The sequence below is a fragment of the Oreochromis aureus genome, linkage group 12 (genome assembly GCF_013358895.1).
Source record: "Oreochromis aureus strain Israel breed Guangdong linkage group 12, ZZ_aureus, whole genome shotgun sequence".
NCBI classification, from domain to species: Eukaryota; Metazoa; Chordata; class Actinopteri; order Cichliformes; family Cichlidae; genus Oreochromis; species Oreochromis aureus.
The window spans coordinates 31,663,579-31,684,335 of NC_052953.1; the positions used below are offsets into that span (position 1 = coordinate 31,663,579).

At 42.3% G+C, this 20,757-nt stretch overlaps 1 protein-coding gene across 9 annotated transcripts; it reads left to right on the forward strand.

Annotated features, from left to right (window-relative positions):
- The first annotated feature begins 1,242 nt into the window (after positions 1–1,242).
- add2 (adducin 2 (beta)) lies at positions 1,243–20,698 on the forward strand. Of its 9 annotated transcripts, XM_039620717.1 has the most exons (16): positions 5,871–6,019; positions 8,852–9,041; positions 9,556–9,697; positions 10,837–10,988; positions 11,861–11,941; positions 13,147–13,296; positions 13,408–13,551; positions 13,769–13,867; positions 14,796–14,972; positions 15,213–15,461; positions 16,354–16,470; positions 16,581–16,667; positions 16,795–16,921; positions 18,131–18,214; positions 19,222–19,255; positions 19,419–19,496. In XM_039620717.1, coding segments are annotated over exons 2-16 (1,791 nt in total). In that variant the 5' UTR covers positions 5,871–6,019; positions 8,852–8,894; the 3' UTR covers positions 19,420–19,496. The 9 variants fall into 9 exon arrangements, 8 of the variants coding, with proteins under 8 accessions (XP_031598654.1, XP_039476650.1, XP_039476649.1 ...); XM_031742794.2 differs by lacking the exons at positions 5,871–6,019; positions 19,222–19,255 and adding an exon at positions 1,243–1,452 and having other exon boundaries at positions 19,419–20,698; XM_039620716.1 differs by lacking the exons at positions 5,871–6,019; positions 19,222–19,255 and adding an exon at positions 5,560–5,722 and having other exon boundaries at positions 19,419–20,698.
- The last annotated feature ends 59 nt before the right edge of the window (positions 20,699–20,757 follow it).

Sequence of the window (20,757 nt, forward strand, 5' to 3'; positions counted from 1 at the left end):
GGAGCTCTCCATATTATTGACTGTTACATAAAGCGTTGTTAAACCTTAGTGGCAATTTATTACTCAGTACCATGCTCACAGGTCCTTCATAAAGGGTGATAAAGTTTGACTGATACAATGTAATTGTCACATCTGGGCTGTGACTAAATGCATAATTCCCCTGTAATTAAATTGAATTGTTTTCAATTATTTTATTTGAAACTACAGTAATTATATTAAGTTATGAACACTTAAAGATACCTACACTATAGTAAAGGGGGAACAAGTCACTCCTTGAAAGAGTGTATTTATAATGTAAGATTGGAAAATATTGTTGACCCATAAAATTATGAAAGATTTACGCAGAACTTCTGTAAGTACTTACAGAATAATTTCCTGTAAAATACCTAAGTTATGCAATACTTTTTTAATTACTCAAGCATGACCTAACATTGCTTACACATGACTTAAAATTACTTACAAACTATATAAAATTACTTACACTATCATTATTTCTTCCTCTAAAAACATGACTTACTCCCTTAGTGTGTCTGCCTATTTGCATCTAAATATAATTCCATGTCACGTTATTGAAATTCCACACAGTTACAGGGGAATTCACACCCTTAGGCCATATTATAAAGTGTTATCATAACCTCTATATCCATTATCTTCTCTGATGATCTGAGTAACATCATTTGAATGGGAAGAAATCAGTTATATAAAATTGCAGGTTGAGCAAATATTGTGTTGGCCCGTACAAACTAGTGACGTCACGGGAGTACTTTTTCAAGCGGAGCCTCCTAAAAAACACAACGGATCAACTGCATAACCTCGTTTAGCACTGCTTGATTGGACTGGACTGGACGTGTCTGCGTTGGGTAAAAACACAGAGTCTTTACACGGTTTCCAGCAGAGCCAAATAAAAGTGGAAGTGAGCTGCTGCTACCCTTTTCCCACCAGCTTGTCTTTCTAGTTCAATTATAATCTGATCAACTCATTTCCAAACACCCACAATCTGCATATTCCTGCTTTTCGGGCTGTGCTGTGTTAAAAACAGAAGGTGGCGCCTGTTTGATGTGTGATATTTTCTTTACTTGAAGTGGGCCTGAACGACTAAACAAGAAGACAGCGATAATAAAATCCTCCAGGACTGTGCGTCAAAAGGCTTTACGAGCACAATAACCGAGCACACTGCCAGGATCCCCGCTGTAGCGAACTGACTGGGAGTGTTTGGGGTGCTAGACTGTGCACAGGCGTGGCAGTGGGCTGGTCCTGGCTCACTGAGCGATGAAAAAAAAAAAAAACACAGCAGGGTCGGTTGACTTGGTATCAGCTGAGGCCCTGAAACACTCTGACAAAGGAGCCAGTGCACACAGATTTGTTGCAATTAACTCCTTCATTCTGAGGACGTCTTGAGGCTGTGGGTGTGCCGCACCCACTCTGCAGACACGGTCCCGAAGATGCGCTAAGGTGAGTAGCCCACACTGCTGATATTTACGTGTAGTTATCCACGGAGAAAAGACTGGGTGTAGTGCGGGGTCCTCCCTGACGCGTGCATGAGCGTTGTGTGCGCATTTCTCTGACGATGCCTGCCTGAGCTACTTCATGTTTAAGCTGCTGCTGTTGCGGCGCGTCCAACTCTGTTTTTGCACAATGAAATTAAGAGGCCCACGCCGCATGCAGCTTTCACGCACATCCCCCCCTCCTGTAAATGATCTCCGCAGCCAGGCTCGGTGGGTGGTGTGAGGCTGTCTGTTAACAGAGCCTGTGATGGCAGCGCCTCTCTGCTACTTTAGCCACACCGCGTCTGCTTGTCGTTGCTTTCCCTGCGTTGTATTTCGCTCTCTAGCTGTGCTCGGCTTTTATTTGGACTATAGTTGGGTTTAAATGTGCCTTTGCTCGTTTTGGCTCACTGAGGGGGGTGGTGTAGTGTTGTGCTACCGTCGCTGGGCTCTGCCTTTTTGCAGGAGGCCATTACCGGATCCTCCGCGCTGCTGGTGCTGATGCTGCAGTGCTTGCGAATGTTGCTAGGCAGCCATGCAGAGCGCGCGCGGTCTGCAGGCGGAAGAAAGGATGATGCTAAAGAAGGGAAAAACTCGGAAAACAGTTTTGTACGTTAACGTTGACGTTTACATTCCTGTGTTCTGCACGCACTGCTCTGGATCAATTGGCCTGTACGCCTCTCCCCCCTCCCCGCCATGTGACACATCTGGGGTTTTTTTTTTCTTTTTTTAAATCTCCCCCAGCACAATGGCAGGCCGTGACTGTGGGGTAGCGCTCAGACACAGTAGTCAGACCAGCGATACTGAAAAACGAAATAGCTGTAAAAACAATGATTTACACACTGTGCCCTGTTCAACAGAAATCATAGCATTTATTGGGGGATTATGTTTATCATTTATCCATCTATCGAATAAGGCACTGTTGTGGTTATAATGAACCAACGCACCTTAAAATTTAACTGTATTGTAAGCTGTATGTGGAGATTGTTTGAATTTGGAAAGATAGTATAAATAGTTTTTCTTTTTCTTTAGTAAAGCAGTGGTCAGGACAAATAGAACAAAATAGATGTGAAATAGTTGTGATCAGGAATTACGATGATGCAATTCACTATGTAAGTCAGAAAATGTTCAAAAACATTATTATTTTTTATTTAAATTTTTGTTTTGTTTTGTTTAGTTATTTGTTCTTGAACTCCAGATGTAGAGGGATAGCTACTTAGCATATGCTATGTAAAAAGGGTAGGTGTAATGAACTTCAGACGCCTTTCCAGCCTGCAAATTGTGTTCATCCTGTTTAATTCAGTAATTTGTTGACAGTATGTACTTAAAAGAGCAGTTTGGTGGTTATAATTGAAAAAAAAAACTGTTAATCACCAAAACTGGAGCTTATTTTATACGATACTGGCAAGTAGGAATTTTGTTGTTTAAATTTAAATTGAAACAACTTAAAGAGCATATTGTGCTCATGTCGAGCTCCATACTTTATTTTCTTAGACTCAATTAGCATATGCTGAATTTTTTTAATTCATGCATTATCATCCGTGCATTATCACACAGGGAATATTCAATAACTGCAGGATTCAGTAATACTGTAATTAATGTAGTTCACTCCATTTCTTGTGTGTGTCTTCAGCTGCTGGTCTCATGTGCTGAAATGCTTTCTGTGTTGATGTTGCTAGTTTGTCAAGTTGGAGCCAAATTTCCCATTAGAGGCTGCAGAGACATAACTGTCCTACAGAGAATCTGCAAAACTTATTATACCTCTACATCAATCTTGCATAAATGCACTTTTATTTACTGCACACTGCATTTCTACAAGACACTCTTGTGTCAAATGTTTAATATTAATGTGTCCAATCTAAAGTCACGGAGTGTAAAATCTCACTGGTATATGTTAGCAAATTGGAGTTGACTAAGCGCTTTGGGTGCCTTGAAAAGCGCTATATGAAATCCAATCCATTATTATTATTATTATTAAACTCTGTTTTGTTTTGTTTTTTACCCAGTCCAGCTGGTGGTTTTTTTTTTTTACCAATATTTTGTGTGTGTGTGTGTTTCTGTATACAAAAATTATGTGCACAATATAATTTAACATATGTCAATAATATCAACACTTAGCAGCAAATCAGGACTAAAATATGGACAGGTGTCAATTAAATATTTTGTTTTATATCAAGCTTTTATCCGAGTTCGCTAAAATTCATCTGTAGTAAGTGCATCTATAGTACTCCGCTGTTTACCTCAGCTGTCAATATGCATCCACCTCTATTTACTACAGAGGAGGCTGTAAAACCTTGTGACAGGAGTACAAATCGATGCGTCGATGAAGCTCAGTTGTGTCTGATGGCAGTGATACTGAGGTGAGTTGTTGAGGATATGCTGAACTTTTCTGTCAGTAAGTGCTGCTGTTTAGCTGCTGTTAGCCTCTGTTAGCTGCTGTTAGCCAGCATTAGTGAAACTGTCTTTTGAGGTGGCGCTAACGTTGATGGAATAAAAAACTTAGTGGTCAGCTGTGCAGAGACAGGAGAGTTGCATGTCCAGACAACTGACAATAACTGCAACAATATTAGGAAAAAATAAACATGTTTATGCATATTTTCGTGTGTTGGAGTCCTGACTCCAGGTTTGGAGATGAGGCTTGAGTTGTGGAGGATGAGGTGGTGAAAGAGAAGTCATTGGTAGAGAGGGAGAGATGATGAAGAGATAAATGCACAAAAGTTAAATGGTCAACTCAAATATGCCTACTCAAATCAGATTGCTATGCTTTGGCATGACCTTAAATCAGCCACTCGTGCTTGGAAATCCTCCAATGTGGCTGAATTAAAAGAATCCTGCAAAGAAGAGTGGGCAAGACTTCCTCCACAGTGATGTGAAAGACTCATTATTAGTTATCACAAACGCTTGATAGCAGTTCTTGGTGCCAAGGGTGATACAACCAGTTATTAGGGTTAGGGGGCAATTACTTTTTCACACAGACAGTTAGGTTTGGATAGCTTTTTTCCCTTAATAAATCAAATCATTTAAAAAGTGGATTTTGCATTCACTTGTGTTTATGTAATTATAAAATTGCTTTAATGATTTGAAAGATATAAATATGATAAATATGCAAAACTTAAGAAATCACCAACAGGGCAAATACTTGTTCACAGCACTGTAAATGCAAATTGTTATTGAGGACATTAAAACTCAGTGACTGACAACAATTATTCAGTTTCACCACCAAAATCTGTTATGATTTATTGAAGGGATGCTGGTTGGGATTCACTGAAAACGTATGAAATGAACTAAATGGAAGGGAAGCCAAAGAAAATGGATCCAGCAATGTTAAATGTTGAGTCAGTGCTCTCTGTCTCTGTGCTGCTGGATGTGAATGCTCAGACACAATGACTTAAAACCACTGGAAGATAGCTTTGTCTGCTGCAAATCTAACCCTCAAATGTGGAAAATAATGCACTACAAGCTCCGTGTCTTTAAAAGAAAAATGCGTGGTTAGTTTCCGGGGTTTGATTTTAAGGATAAACATTGAACAAAAATCCTTAAAAAAGCAGAACGAGAATCACTTAAAAATGATTGTTTCCTGTCTGATTTCACTGTTGGGTTAGAAAGTACTGATTCAGCTGTAGAAGTCAGGAAGTCGTCTTGAGCTTTTGTGAAACAAAAGTGCGGTGATGATGCAGCATGTTCAGCCATCACAGGGAGACTAATGATAGGAGGTGGAGGCAGTGATGGCAGGCCAGCAGCCAGAAGTCCATGTCTCCCTTTTAGTCATTAGGATCCTCCCTGGAGAGAGCAGCTTTCTGTCTGGTGCCTGTCAGCAGCTGGGCCCCCTCTGTCCCCTGAGACAGAGAAACACACACAGCATGCTCTGGTAGGGAAAAGAGAGAGCTGCTGCTGTTGATGAAACACGAGCGGCAAAAGCATTAAAACAAACCCATCTATGTGAATAGATGTAGATTTAAAGCAGCAGTGCAGATTGCATATAATATAACACTTGTATGTGTGTGTGTGTTTGGGGGAGGGGCTTAATTCTTCAGGGACTGGCTGATGTTTTTGCACAGCTGATGCTGGGATAAGTGCAGTTTATTCAGAAACTCCATTAAAGGTTTAGTCGTCTGCTGCAGTGAGGTGCAGTAATGCACATGTGTCTGCTGCCACTTTCTCTCGTACCTTCGGAGGATGAGAGTGCATCTCAGCTGAGGTTACACAAACAGTGGCGTTGCAGTAATGTACCTAATCAAGTAAGTAAGTAATGAAGACAGTTAGTGAGTGGTAGCATTGGAGGGAGGGTGTGGTGTGTGTGCAGGACCTTATCTGCTCCCCGCAGCAGAGTGTGTTTGAGTGAGGGAGTGGCCAGCTCTTTTCTGAAGATCCTTACGGTAACTCTTTTACTCTTTCTCCAATTACCGAGCCATATCGCATGCTAACTTCCTCTTAGTGGTTCTGCATGTGAGCTCTTACTGCTAATGCTGCATTTTCTATAGCTCTGCATTTCCACCGGCCAGGGCCCCGAGGAATACGGCATCCTTAATGCGAGGGTAGGTTTTTCATCTTAATGCTCCCATTTGAACGTGCAAGGACACCGAGGCTTAATGCGCAGGCCGGCTCGCTGTTTATTTATCTGCTCTGCAGCAGGATGCTGAAAAACACAGAGGTATTTAGAGCTGAATTGAATTGTACTTAAATGAGTGTGCTGAATGAAGACACAATTGTACTTTAATGTTCGATCGCGTTTGCTTGATCTCTTCAGAGTGTCTCTTTGGGCTGGTGTGAGCAGAGCTCCTGTGTGCCGCAGCTTTAAAAGTTTTTTCTCTCATTTGCATATTTACTTACACTTCCTTGGCTAAGCTGTGATAGGGGTGTCTTTTTAAGCTGAAAAGGATTATTGCTCCTGCTTTAGAACGATATGGGCAGAATATTAAGAATAGGTTATTAAACTTATTTTCATATACTTCTTGGAGTGTATTGTAAGTATTTATTATTCTCCTACTTTACTTTTTAAATCACATCCGCACATCCTGATTGGACTGTCTGTTCTTCCTGCTGGGTGTAAACAGAAAGTGAAAGGTGGAAACTTGTTTTCCATTTAAAAAAAAAACACTTCACAGCAGAGCAGCACTCCTGCTGTAAGGAAGGGCTTGTCCATGATGTTCCTTCTGACTGTTTTTAAACTAAATTCAGGATATTATGTTATCAAATGCTCCTATTTTCTACATATTATTAAATATTACATTGAAAATGGATTATATAAGCTTAAGAGCGCAAACTCTGAATACATCTGGGCTTAGTTTGAACTTCTGGGGACGTGTGTGTGTTTTGCAAGCATACCTATCAGGCCACGCCTGGATGGAACGTCTGGATGATCAGTGGTCTTTCCCAGACTGCACATTTAATTACACTTAATTTTTAAAAAAAAAAACAAAAAAGAGGAAAAGAAAACAAACACAAATTTTAAGTTTAAATATTTTTTGTATGAACTGTTGTGCAACCTTGTGTCATTATTTACACCAGAGGTTCACAGAGGTTCACGATCCTTTCACAGATTTTAGCCCTCACATCTGTTGATGATATTTGGCTGACTCACAGATTTCCCCATTCTCTCCACACACTAATAGAGCCCGATATCACTATTGGAGTCATCCATCCATCCATCCATTCGCTTCCACTTCTCCTTTTCAGGGTCGCGGGGGGTGCTGGAGCCTATCCCAGCTGTCATAGGGCGAGAGGCGGGGTACACCCTGGACAGGTCGCCAGTCTGTCGCAGGGCACACACAGAGAGACAGACAATTAGACTAATCAATTAATCAGCATCGATAAAAATATCAACCAGTGTTATTATTACTAAATATTGGTATTGGTCTTAAAAATCCTGTATTTGTCGCGCTCCGTTAATAAGTGGAGTCATGCTGCATTTTGGAGTGAGAGAAGAGAGCAAACAGGGATTTTTTTGTTTTTGTGGCTACAATTTACAGAGGTCTACTAAACACATCATGTGCAGACAATCTGTGACGGCTGAAGCAAACAGTGGACTCCACTATGACAGTTTTTAATGTGCAACTCTTGGGTCAAGCACAGGTAGAGAACAACTCACAAAACTGGGGGCAAGAGGGAGAATCCAAAAAAACAACCCCAAAAGTCCAAAATTCCAACATGATGTAAAGCTTGACAAAAATGTTGGGACATTCTGTGAGGGATCGAAGGGAGGATGGCTGTATACATCCTGGGTGTGTCATAAGCTGATGGGAGAGAGGTGTGGCTGAAAATTGGTGAGAAAAAAAGCAAGGATCATGCAGCCTTAGCAATACATGTGAGTAATTTCAAAATAAAACAGGAAATTAATAAACTGAGACCACAATTGCTAAGTTATTGTGTTGAAAACAGACAAAATTCAGGGTGATGGTTTCACACTAACTTGTGATGGTTAAATTTGTGTGTGCTCGTCTCCTGCACACAGAGTGGACCAGGGAAAACAGTTTTTGTACCAAAATATGAGAACTAATCAACCGAACCTTTTCAAAATCTAGAGAGTCTACAAAAACAGGTTTTCGGTCAGTGCAAACATGCTGCCATGCAGTCATCCAAAATCCTGCCTGCATGTCAATGACGCTGTGCATCAATAAATGTTACAGTATATTATAACTTTGCACTCCTCTGCTATTGGAGCAAGAATAGCCCACATTTTTTGACACTGCCTCCCTCTGACAACAGATGCTCTCCGCTGGTAACTGAGAGTCTAGCTTCTGTATTGCTGCAGACCTGGGTAATAGGTTCAATACAACTGGATAAGCAGGTGCGAAGAGTTGGTAGGTGAGGGAACAGACATACAGAGATTTCTCAAATTAACTGATGTATCACAACAACAACACAGTTTTGTGGCTCCAAGATATACTAGTTTTTTCCCCATAAATGCTTCACATCTGTACATAGTATACAGATGTGAAGCATTACTATACAGTCATCCTCTCGTCACGCCCAACTGGTCACGGCAGATGGCTGCCCCTCCCTGAGCCTGCTTCTGCTGGAGGTTTCTATCCCGCTGTTGCAAAGTGCTCGCTCATAGGCGGTCGTTTAATTGTTAGAGTCTTTACCTTAGAATATAAAGCAGCTTGAGGTGACTGTCGTTGTGATTTGATGCTATACAAGTAAAATTTAATAGGACTATCATTTACATCAGATTATTTTACAGACAACTCCACAACACCAAACCTCATGTGGTGCACTAGAGCTGGTGACATTCACAGTTTGTAAATCAGCAGAAATATTTACATCTCAATGATCAAGTGTTACCTGACGGTTTGTAAGCGCTTAAATAGTCCACTGCAATGTACAATTTATAGTTTTTGTAATTAACTGTATTTTTTTCTTTGCAGATCCACCCCTGGTTGTAAGACGCCCACTGCAAAATAGTAAAAGATGAGCAAGTCTCCCACCCCAAAGGGCACCCCGGTGCAGCGCAGTCCCAGTGATGGAGTGTCTGAGGGCCTCCAGTCTCCCCAGCACTCCACCCCCAGCATCGGGCCACAACAAAAGAAACGCATCTCCAGCCTCCTTCAGAGTCCGGTAAGACGGCTGCTCACGTCTGATTTATTCTTTTTCTTTCCCCTCAGCCTCTCTCGCCCTCTCCTTGCTCTCTGGATGTGATTATCTCCTCACAGATGAATAAATCTGGTCTCAAATGCCATGTGACAGCTCGGGTTACAGCCAGTGCTGGACCTCCATGCTGAGTGATTGTGTGTGCTTCTGCATATGGAGTGAAAGTGACTATGAATTGCAAGGACGGATGCAATGAGAGTGACTCATTAAATATTTTCACTCACCCTCACCCATGTAACGAACGAGTGTTTAAAAGTTTGTGATTGTGCTTAAAGCGCCAGTGAAATTGTTGCAGACGCTTTTTTAAACACTTGCAGTGAGCTTTAGTGTTTGGGGTAAAAGGAGTCAATCCAGTATTCAAATGTTCAAACTTTGTACAAAAGGAAGTTAAAACATTTTTATGAAGCTGAAAAGACTTTTAAGACATGATCTGTGTATATGTTCTTGATAATATAGTCATTTCTGATCTGTGTTTGTGTAGTCATTTAGAGAGGAGCTGGATATGCTGATCCAGGAACAGATGAAGAAGGGTGGCAGCTCATCCAATCTATGGGCACTGAGGCAGCTGGCTGATTTCATGGCCTCACATGGCTCTCCGGCTTCCCTGCCCGTCTCCCCATCAAGTATGTGTTGCACATCTTTTAGTAAACTTTTATTCATCCTAGCTTCATGTACATAAAGAGACAACATTAAAGCTTTTCTGTGTGAAGTGTCTGATATGGATTGCCTTGTTACAGTAAGACCTGAGTGGTTAAGCTGTTCTTGTAGCGTATACAGTGGGTAGTACCTACCAAAAGCAGTCCAAGGAAGGGCAAGGAAAGTCTCTGACTCCTGCCGTGGCCAAGGTTCAGTGATGCATGTGGAGAGTGAAAACCTTAATGGTAGCTATGATAGAAAGGTGTCAACAGAGTAATCCCTGCTCATACCTACCCATGTCCAGGCTTAAAAGCATCTGACGTGGGAAGGTGAAGATTAGAAGAGAACAGTGGAAGAAGGTGATCCGGTCTGCTGAATCACATTTCTTTCACATCATGTTCACTGATCTGGGAACGAGGTGGAAATAGAACGCCTTGTGGGAAGCAGGTCGGGTCACTGATGAACATCCTACAAGGCGGCTACGTTCCTGATGGCGGTTGCCTTTTTCAGGAGGATCTTTCCGCGTGCCTTGAGGAGCACGACGAAGAATTACAGTACTGAATTGCAGATTTGCTGTTAAAAGAAGGCTGATCCATGATCTGTTTAACATCTGCTAACATGATCTGCTAACATTTTAATGAGACTGCAGGAGTTTCTTTTTACTAGTCATATTTCATGAAGAAATTTTCCAGAGTCAAAGGTGTAAAGTTACTGTTACATTTAGACAATTGTTCTTTTCCATTGAGCTGCTTTTATTTGCTAGTAGCAAGTGCTAGCACTATTAGCTAAGTATGCTATTTATTAGATAAGTGTGCTATTTATTATCCTAGGCTTGTCTTTTGTAATTCATTACTATCAGTTTGTCCGTGGAAAGTGTTTAGTTGATCCAAAATGCTGCAGTGCGAGTACTGACAGGAACTAGAAAGAAAGAGCGTATTTCTCCCAGGTTGGTTTAATGTGAGCATCCACGATAAGTTGACTTTAAGGAAAAGAGCTAAATGAGATGTTATCTACCTATGTGGTGATGATGTTTTATTGAAACACTTAGTCTTTTGTGTGCAGACCATGAGCTTTACTGCCTCTCTTCTGTCTCTGTCTGCTTTCTCTCTTCCTCCCACTCGCACAGACATGATGATGGTGACACCCATCAATGACCTGCATGGCTGGGAGCCCGGCAGCATGGTGAAGGGGGAGAGGTTGATGCGCTGCAAGCTGGCCAGCACACATCGCCTGTTCGACCTCTTTGGCTGGGCCCAGATCGGCCGCACCTGTCTCACAGTCAGTTCTGCTGCCTTCTCACATTACATTCCTCACTTTATCCTTATTTTTTTAAGAAGCATTAATGGAAGCATGTGAAATATACTTATACTTATAGCCTTCCGGTAAGTTGAACAGGCTGATTAAGAGATTAGGTTGTAGATATGCTTCTCATAAGTTGCTGAGTGATTTGACAGCAGTATTAATGCAAGGTATGACTTACTTTCAGATATGAATAAAGGAAAAGCAATTATCTGTAGAGGATATTATCTGTGTGATTAAGTGCAATAAAATGAAGGAGATGGGCCGTATGAACTTGCAGGATAAACACACAGAGTAGAAAGAGGATCAAGGGAACTACCTGCTATATGTGTGAGTGAGATTATATAAATCTGTTTTTCTGTGCTGCAGTTTCTTGATTTTTGATGTGTCAATAAAATCATAGACTGTATTCAAAAGATGGACACCTACTTCTTAATGAACCTTGTTAACGAAGCCTACACCTGAGTACTTTTGTTATCGTCATCTTAGTGGACCTGATGAAAGATTGGTGGACCAGGGTGAGAATCTGAGGGACAAATCGTAAAGCTTACCCGTAAGTCACCTTATAGTCCTGCAGACAAAATAAAGTTAATTAAAATCATTACAGTAAAGTTGTGTTCAAAAAGACTCAAAGCCAATGGTTCAAACCACAACCTCAGAAGTAAAGTGTTTACTGAGGTCAGAGAACAAAGGAGCTGAGGGTTATTTTCTTTAAAGCCTAAAGTGTTTTTGCAACCAGGCGTCACCCCCTGGTGGTCATTAGAAAGACAGCAGGTTATGTCCATCTTTTATATGCAGTCTATGTATAAAAGACAGTAGTGTAAGTTTTTTTCGCTCTCTCCCACTGACAGCTGCGTGTGAGTAAAGAACAGGAACACTTCCTTGTGCTTCCAGATGGACTGGCCTATAGTGAGGTGACTGGATCCAGTCTGGTGAGTCAGCAGCAACACATGTGACTGGGTTCTTCTGGCTCCATTGTTACTGATACAATGCTACTTTTGATTGTACTTCATTTGTTATATAATTAATGAGTGCTACAGTGGATGTCCACCCGATTTTCTTGATCATTTATTCTTTAAAATTACATTGAGATTAATGACTGAAATATTATTAACGAATAAGCATACATCAAAGTCATAATGCCTGTAGATTTCCAGTAAATGCTCCTCATAGAGACTTTTCCTATAAACAAAATCTCATGTTAAATCTCATGTCTCAATGTTTAAATGCCATAGAACAATATGGTGATAATAATATGGTCATCCCAGAAATCTAGGAAATGTAAGATATTGTGCTACAAGCCTACATGGCTGTAAATGTCATGTAGGCTGCCCTTTACGACAGTCAATCAGAAATCAAACTGAGCAAAATAAGAGCACTGTAGTCTCTCATTTAAATTCATTATTACGTTTACCCTCAGGACTAATATAAGAGTCTTCATGTTAAACAAACAGGTACAGTTAGATTGTATGTGAAGCCAGTGCTTTCAGTGAAACCGAACAAACAACAACTTCCTGTCTTGTTTTATCTGCTCGTTCCTCTTGTTCTCATTCGTCACTTAAATCATTCAGTCACCATTTTTAATCTCACATCTGACCAAATCTCACATTTTCAAAATACATTAATAGATCATAAACATATATATAAATAAGTACAGTATAAGTACAAGTCAAAAGGATTTATCCATCACTTGCTTGCAGGGGAAAGTGTGTTTTAGGGTCTGGCCAAGAAATCTGGATCTGGAAAAGTTGTGCCTTGTGAAAAAAAAGGCTGTTGGCTAATTGTAGAGAGCCCTCTGCCTCAGCAGCCTGAGCCTGCAGATGAAGCTGGGGCTCAGTCATGACTCATTTGCTGCCACAGGCACAAGAAAATAACTCTTCCTCCTCCTCCACTAATCATTGTTATCACCGCAGCCTTGATTTAAGTTCTGCCTTATTGAAGTTGCTACTAACACACACTAACTGAAGAACAGAGCCATCACTCATGAGCAAAGGTATTAAAAAGTGCACATCATTCATTCACCTAGAGCTACATTTGTTATATTTTTGCTCTATGTGAATTCCACGTTATAGAAATATCTTAACAGGAAGCCTTACTGCTAAATGTGACCCTGTGATGGCACTGTGCACTTTTACAGGTAAAGGTGAATATCCTGGGCGAAGTGGTGGAGAAGGGGAGCACCAACCTGGGAGTGGACACTGAAAAGTTCAGCCTGCACTCTGCCATCTACTCGGCCAGGCCAGATGTTCGCTGTCTGTTTCACCTCCACACACCGGCTACGGCAGCAGTGAGGCAGCTTTAGAGGACACATGCAGACACAAAATAACTGAATTTTACTCTGTTTATCCCCTAAAATAAGAAGTTGTTTTAGCACATTGTGACTTGAGTCTATCTCTAGGTTTCAGCTATGAAGTCTGGCCTCCTGCCACTGTCCCATGAGGCACTGCTGGTTGGGGACGTAGCCTATTATGACTACAATGGAGTTATGGAGGACGAGGAGGACCGAGTGGAGCTACAGAAGAGCTTAGGACCTACTTGTAAGGTGAGCAGACTAAAAGAGACGACACTGAGACCCACATATCTTTGCTCAGTTCAACAGCTGCTGCCCCCGTGCCTCCCACATGGGTTTCAGAGTGAGTGGAGAGAAGTCGTAAGGTGATGTGGTCGTGCACTGGATTAATTACTGGAGCTGCAGCCTGTCTCCCAGCTGAGATGATTTCATTGTTGTGGTAATATTTCTATTTTATGATACCTTTCAGGTTCTGGTGCTGAGGAATCATGGCATAGTGGCTCTGGGGGAGTCTGTGGAGGAGGCCTTCTACACCATCTACCACATCCAGGCTGCCTGCCAGATCCAGGTAACACACAAACAAGCACACTGTGCTGACAAACAGCTGACGCACTGGAGATGGAGTGTGTGGCTATGTGAGTGGGAAAATGAAGTATCATGTGTAGGTAATGCAGATGTATTTCAGCCAGTAGCTCTGCACTGCAGTATAAAACACTACAGGTATGTTAGCACGTGCCAAAGCGATTCTGCAGTAATCCCACAGGAGCAGCAGTGAAGCCTGAAGGGAAGCAGATATGTGACTGTAAGGTGTTCAGTCAGGGTTTTTGTAAAACACTGCTGCGCTTGATTAAATCTAAATCATAGACCATGTCATATATAAAATGCAGGGTGTAGCCACCCTGATGCCACCCCTTCTCTGCTCCTGACCTTAATATATCTGTGGAGTTATTGTGAGGAACACAACACAAACTTAACTTACATTTACCTACAATAAGCGCTACCTATGGTCCTGATTTTGGCCTCTGCTTTTGCCTCCACTGTCTACTGGATGTCTATTTCTGTTGGCTGTGCAGGCAGTTGTCATAGCACCCAGCCGTCAAAGAGCCAACAGGGACTCCTGAAGCGCATGCTTCGATCACTGGTGCGTTGCTCAGTACAGCAACAGAGCGTAATGCATGGTTTAAGTCTCTGCAGCACTTCAGCAGTGGTACAAATACCACAGTTTTTTTTTCCTGGGTGTAAAAAAGCTCTTTAAGACAGGTGTGCCAGCACAGCTGTCTGTGCTGGCACACCTGCCAATCAAAGCAACCGCGCAGTTTGGGAGTTATTGAGATGCTTTTAGCCTCAAGTGGCCGCTGCAGGAACTGCAGTTCCTGGCTTTGAATTTGCTTCCTTTTCAACCACAGAAGTTGCTGGGATGTATGTGCATGTGTGCGGAGCAGACCTATGCTAGAAACATAGAAATTGCACTTTTTTCTTTGACATTTTATTGTCAGGTGTCGGCGTTGTGTTGTGCTGGTGGAGAACAGAACCTGATTATGCTGGACCGTACCATCCACAAACCCACTCCAGCCGGCACGGTCGGCTGGGCTGGCTCCACCTTCGGACCTCTGCATAAGAGCCGCGTTGGGGAGCACGAGTTTGAAGCCCTCATGAGAACTCTGGATAACCTGGTAAACAAGAATCACCCTGAACAGACACGTGTTTCACAATCAGCTCACTGATATTTTTTATTGAACATCAGAATTAGCTGTAGATGTAAATTCTGCACACGTTTTGTGGGTTTTACTGTATATTAGACTGTCTGACCCATACAGAGCTGAAAAAAAAATAAAATATGAACAATGTGACATTCCCATTAGTATTTAGTCCCTTCTGAACCTTTGAACTTCTTCCTCATGTTATTTTTTCAGGGCTACCGCACTGGCTATGCCTACCGCTTCCCTGTACTTCTAGAGCGAACGCGAACACGGAGAGAGGTGGAGGTACCGGCGACCGTTACGGCCTTCCACCAATTTGATGACGATGGCGTCCACCCAGCGCTGAGGCAGCATCCTTTTGCCCAGCGCCAGCAGCAGGAGAGGACCCGATGGCTCAACACCCCTAACACGTACCAGAAAGTCAGCCAGGAACAAGCCAGCCCGGGACACCAGCGCACCACTGTGAGGCTCGTTTTAAGTTACTGCGATTATCTTTAAAACAGTCGTCTTTCCTACTAACTGTGCAACACGACATGTCCTATAACTCGCAGCCGGTGCAATCACAATACTGTGGAGGATAGAAACTGATTTCAGAGCCCTGGATGCAGAGAGATGAGAAATAGTATTTAATGGATATAAGTCTAGGGCATCCACTCGAGTCTTCACCTCAGCACAGTGACACAGATCTATTTACTTATCCAATCAGAGGCTAGCAGCGTTACCCTGCTGTAATGCTGACTGATTCCCTTTAAGCAACAGTAAAGCCCGTTAGAGGGCAGAGCATGTGAGATGGTTCAAAGCAGAGGTGGACACAGGGACAGAATAACGCAACTCCCCATCTTTTCTGCTATACATCATATTTGCATTACACAAGGCTATTTCTGTTTCCAAGCTGAGCATTTTCCTGTGATTCATATGGAGGCGGATGTGGACAGTGGAGCCGCTGTTTGTGTTTCCAGATACCTCAAGGGAAGGATTAAGCAGAGCTGCGAATGACGAGTCCCTTAAAGATAAAAACAATAGGAGAGCGGCTGTTTTACATCAGAGGGAGGAGCTTGGCTGTGCATCTGTGTTTCTCTCCTCCTCAGCACCTCTCGCCATCATTGCTCTCTGCATTGCAGGGGGAAACCCACCAACTCATTTATGACAGTGACAGTGCAGAGTCTGCCCTCTGGTGGCAAAATACACACTGTGTCACAGATTGGATATAAATATTTTAAGAATTTCAAAAATGGTTTAAAATGCCTCACAAAAAAGCACAAAAAAGCAAAAAAACCCACAATAACAACAAGATGTGAACAACAGGTGAATACTGAATTAGATGATGTTGTGTTGTTGGTTTTCTTCGCCTTAGTGGTTGAAGACAGAAGAGGTGACACAAGCTGGCAGCACAGCCATCAAGATAGAGAACCCAAACCAGTTTGTGCCTCTGTTCACCAATCCTCAAGAGGTGATCGAGACCCGAAATAAGGTAACGCTTCTTTGCTTTTGGCTTGCTCTGTTTCCCCAGTGTCCACATTCCCGTCGGTGTCCTGCCACATGAAACAAAAACAGTTTACAGAACGGCTTTTCTGTCCTCAGATTCGACAGCAGAATCGTCAGGACATGAAAACAGCCGGACCGCAGTCTCAAGTCCTCGCCAGTGTTATAACAGAAGATAGTCCTCCGGTAGTTTGCAGTCTCTCTCTCTCTCTCTCTCTCTCTCACTCTCTCTCCATTACAACTCACTTTTATTTCTTACAGGTTAATCTTCTGAGGTAAAAGCTGTAATTTTGTGCTTCTGCTTGTCTATTAGTCCCCTGTCAGTCCACCTAAAGTCCCACCAGAGCCAGAACCTCCAAACCCCTTTAACGAGCTGACAGACCAGGAGCTGGAGGAGTACCGCAAGGAGGTGCAGAGGAAGCAGGATGGAGGAACCAATGGTACTCTGCTTAGCTTCCAACACACAGCATGTCTAATAACACTGATTGTCAAATACATGTATCCTTAAAGTAATATTACAGTTAAATATAAGTGATAGCTGAATATCTTATTCCATGTTAACCACAGGTGTTAACGATAAGTAACAGTCAAAGAGCTTTTCTGAACTGAGTGTTTTTGTCATATTTCAGACCTGCTCTTAGAAGTTAATGAGTGTGGTCTCTGTTTATGCAGCTACCCTTGGAAAAACCCAAAAACTATTCTAATGTCCATCAAACCACATCTTTATTGGAATCTACCGAGGTATCAAAACACAAAATTAAGAGTACAGGGGAGGTCGTCAAATGTTGTCTTCATTGCAGTGCAACAACTATTATGGGAAGGCTAGTATGTGTCATAACGTATCTGCAGAGAATTGCTGTCGGTCCACCACAACAGCATAAGTGAGGTCGGGTGCTCGGCAGCGAGTTAGCTTGAGCTTGTTAACTAACTTAGCAGGCTGGTTCTCGGCCTGTTAGCTACCTGTTTAGCATGTTAGCTTGGTTTTGAACTAAACTCACAATTATACTTTTAACAACTTGGCCATTTATTATACATCACTGTTCATATAAAAGTAGAGGCTGGATATTGGTTAGGAAAATTAAAAATGTTTCCTGTGCAAAATATTGAGCAGATCAGTGATTAGATGAGCTAAAAACCAAAGCTAGCAGAAACAGAGGAGTAAAATACATATCATGTTATTCTTTTAATAAAGATCATTTTTCTATTACTTTAGTTTCCTAAATCGACCCAGTACCATTTACTGTTATTGCCATAAAAAATGTCTGCACATTGTTGGAAACATGGTGTAACAAAAATGTCTAATTATGCTACTGCTCCCGTTCACACTTTATTCTAACCTTCTCATAGATGCTGTGTGTAACATTTAAAAAATCAAATAAATTGTTACGGGTGCTTTTTAAAAGCATCTGTCGGCTGCTCCCTCATTCACACAGCAGGCAGCTCCACATTTGGCTGATTTTTACGCCGGATCCCTGACGCAACTCCCAACATGCTACACACAGCACCTTTAAGCAAACTCACTTGTGACTGTGGTCTAAACTGTGTTCACTACTCTTTGCCTTTAAAAAAACTAACTTTCTGCACTGCTGTCCCCTCACTGTCCCTCACTGCTTGTGTTACTCTTGTTTATGTGCGTGCTGTGTAAGTAGAGGAGGAGGTGGCAAATGATAAGGAGTCTTCCCCCACTACGTCCCCCACAAAGGGCCCTCCTCCCAGCCACCCTCCTCTCTCAGGTGAGGCTCGGCAGAGTGCCGCCTGCCTGCCTGCCTGGCTCGCCTCACATACTCTCTGACTCACAGCTTTGCTCCAGATCTTACATGTGTGACTGATGATGTGCTGCTTCTGTCCTCTCATGCTTCAGATACTCACTGACAGCCGTGTTACTCCTCCTCTCCTCGTACGCAGCAGATACTGTGTGCGCTGAAAGCACTGATTTGGTAGATCTGAGTCAGATCTGCATTCACACAAAGACTGCCTGTTGATTGTTGTCTTTTATTTTTCTATAAAGATGATATTTATAGTGACAGTCAGTGGGCTAATCCCAAAAAAGAAAGTTCCATAAAGTTCCTGCATGTTCACCAGCAGATGGCACTTTATCAGAAAAGTCAACCTATTGCACTCTGCTCTGTTCCAAATCAGTATTTTTCATTAAGACTTTACTAAGATAGCTTTGTGTGACTGGTGTCCAGTCTGGTGCTGAGGCACAGTACAAGAGTACAAGTACAAGAGGTGCCCACCTCTTCCCTGAGGGACAGTAATATATGTAATTTGGAAACATTCTTCCAATTGAAATATATTAGGTTTTACTGTCCTTAACAAAAAAAGCATGTTTGTGACTCTTTTACATTTTGCCATGTGTTGTGGACTACAAACATTGTTCACAGTGCGTTCTGTGGATTGATCACTGTGTAGGTCTGTAGGAGTAACACAGGCTGTCGTCGCTGTGTGTAACGGTTCTCTGTCATAAAAGACATTTTGACTTCACATTAGCAAACTGGTTCAGGTATATATTGCTACAGGTTCAGTGAATTAAAAGAGTAATAAAGGTGCACTCAGCTTTGCCCTGGAACAATGTCTGAAAGTAAATGGATTGCAGATTTTATAATGAAGTCAAAATGTCTGCCTCGCTTCTAATTTGATCCATATTTGTCACATTTCAGCCCTTTGTAGTGACATCCATTTGTTTGTGTACCTGTTGTGTCTGCTGTGCTCTTCTGTGTCACTCTACACTCGCTCATAGGGCACACCTCTGGTGCTTTGGTCTTGTCTCGCTAGTAAGTACAGAGCAACCACAGAGCACCCACTTCTCATTAAGCAAGCATGCTCATCTGCAGCAGCATGTAGCTTTGCAGCTCCACCCAGCTTTAAGGTTTTTATCTGGCTGCTGAATATTTTTGCTTTTGTGTTTGTTTGTTTTTTAACCGATACTCTGAGCAGAGGAGACAAAGACCGACTCTCCGGCCATTCAGAACGGAGGCGAGGAGGAGAAGCAGACGACAGAGGAATTAGAGAAAGGGATGAAGGCCCTTTCAACCAACGACACCTCCACGCCCGCCGCCCCGCCTGCCAAACCGCAGGGCGGCACCCCAGAGGGCTCACCCTCCAAGTCTCCGTCCAAGAAGAAAAAGAAGTTCAAGCCTCCGTCGTTCCTCAAAAAGAGCAAGAAGCAGAAAGAGAAGGCAGAGACCTGAGACGTTCAGAGTCGTGTGGCAGAACCTCGGTGAAATACTACAGTGAAATATTTCCTAGTGTATGACGGAGTAGCAGGTGGAGTCGACCACATCAGATGTATTTAAAGAGCCATTTAGGATGTCATTCACAGATACGGTGTACTCAAACGACACATACTTTACTGTACCACTCACATATGATATATGTGGTGACTCATCTTAAGGAAGTTAAAAAACAAAACACTGGTGATTATTTTCACATAATATTTGACCCAGGTGGGACGCACTTCTCGTCACACACGCAGTTTCTGTATTACCCACGTCTTATTTTTTAGCCTTGCTGCGCTATTGCTCCATCACTCCACTCCACTGTACAGGCATTCATATTTTCATTTCTAAAACTGAGGTTACTACTGTGATCAGACTTTTTTTTTTAATAAATCCACAGTTTTGCAAGACACAAACGCCCCAATGAGTTATGCACACCTCATCCATGTATAGGCACAACGACACGTAGATTGACATCCTAGCACGTTTGCGTTTGTTCATTATCATAGGCATCTTCTAGTCACCATTTGGTTCTAAGTATCAGATAGATGTTGCAGGTATACTATGTGAGCACAGGTGCAGTACAATGTAGAAATATGCTGATAGCTACTGATCACGCTCTGCTGAACGCTGGTTTGGTGTTAAAACAGCAGGGACAAAAATGGGAAGACGAAGCTGGGCGAGCACGCGAGGTGTCGCGACGAGCTGCTGCGAACGCTTTGATCGAAGCCAAAGGGGTGACGCATAAAGAATTTGTTGCTTGTCGGTGCAGTCTGTAAGCCAGTAAACAGAAGGTACTAAACATTCCACTTTTTGTCGTTTTCTTTTTAAATGTGCAGAATACCTCTCAACAGTAACGACTTTCTGTTTGAACTAGTAGCTGACGCTGACGTGTGATGTTTGCTCATGGTCTTAATTTATTTTATATTAGAATGTATAAGTGAGTGTTGCAAGGTTACCATGTATCAGTCATTAAAGGTCGAGTTTGATTTAAAATCACATTTTTTTTTGTCTCTGTTTCTTTCTCTGCTTAAATTTTCTTCCTCCTTCCCATGCAA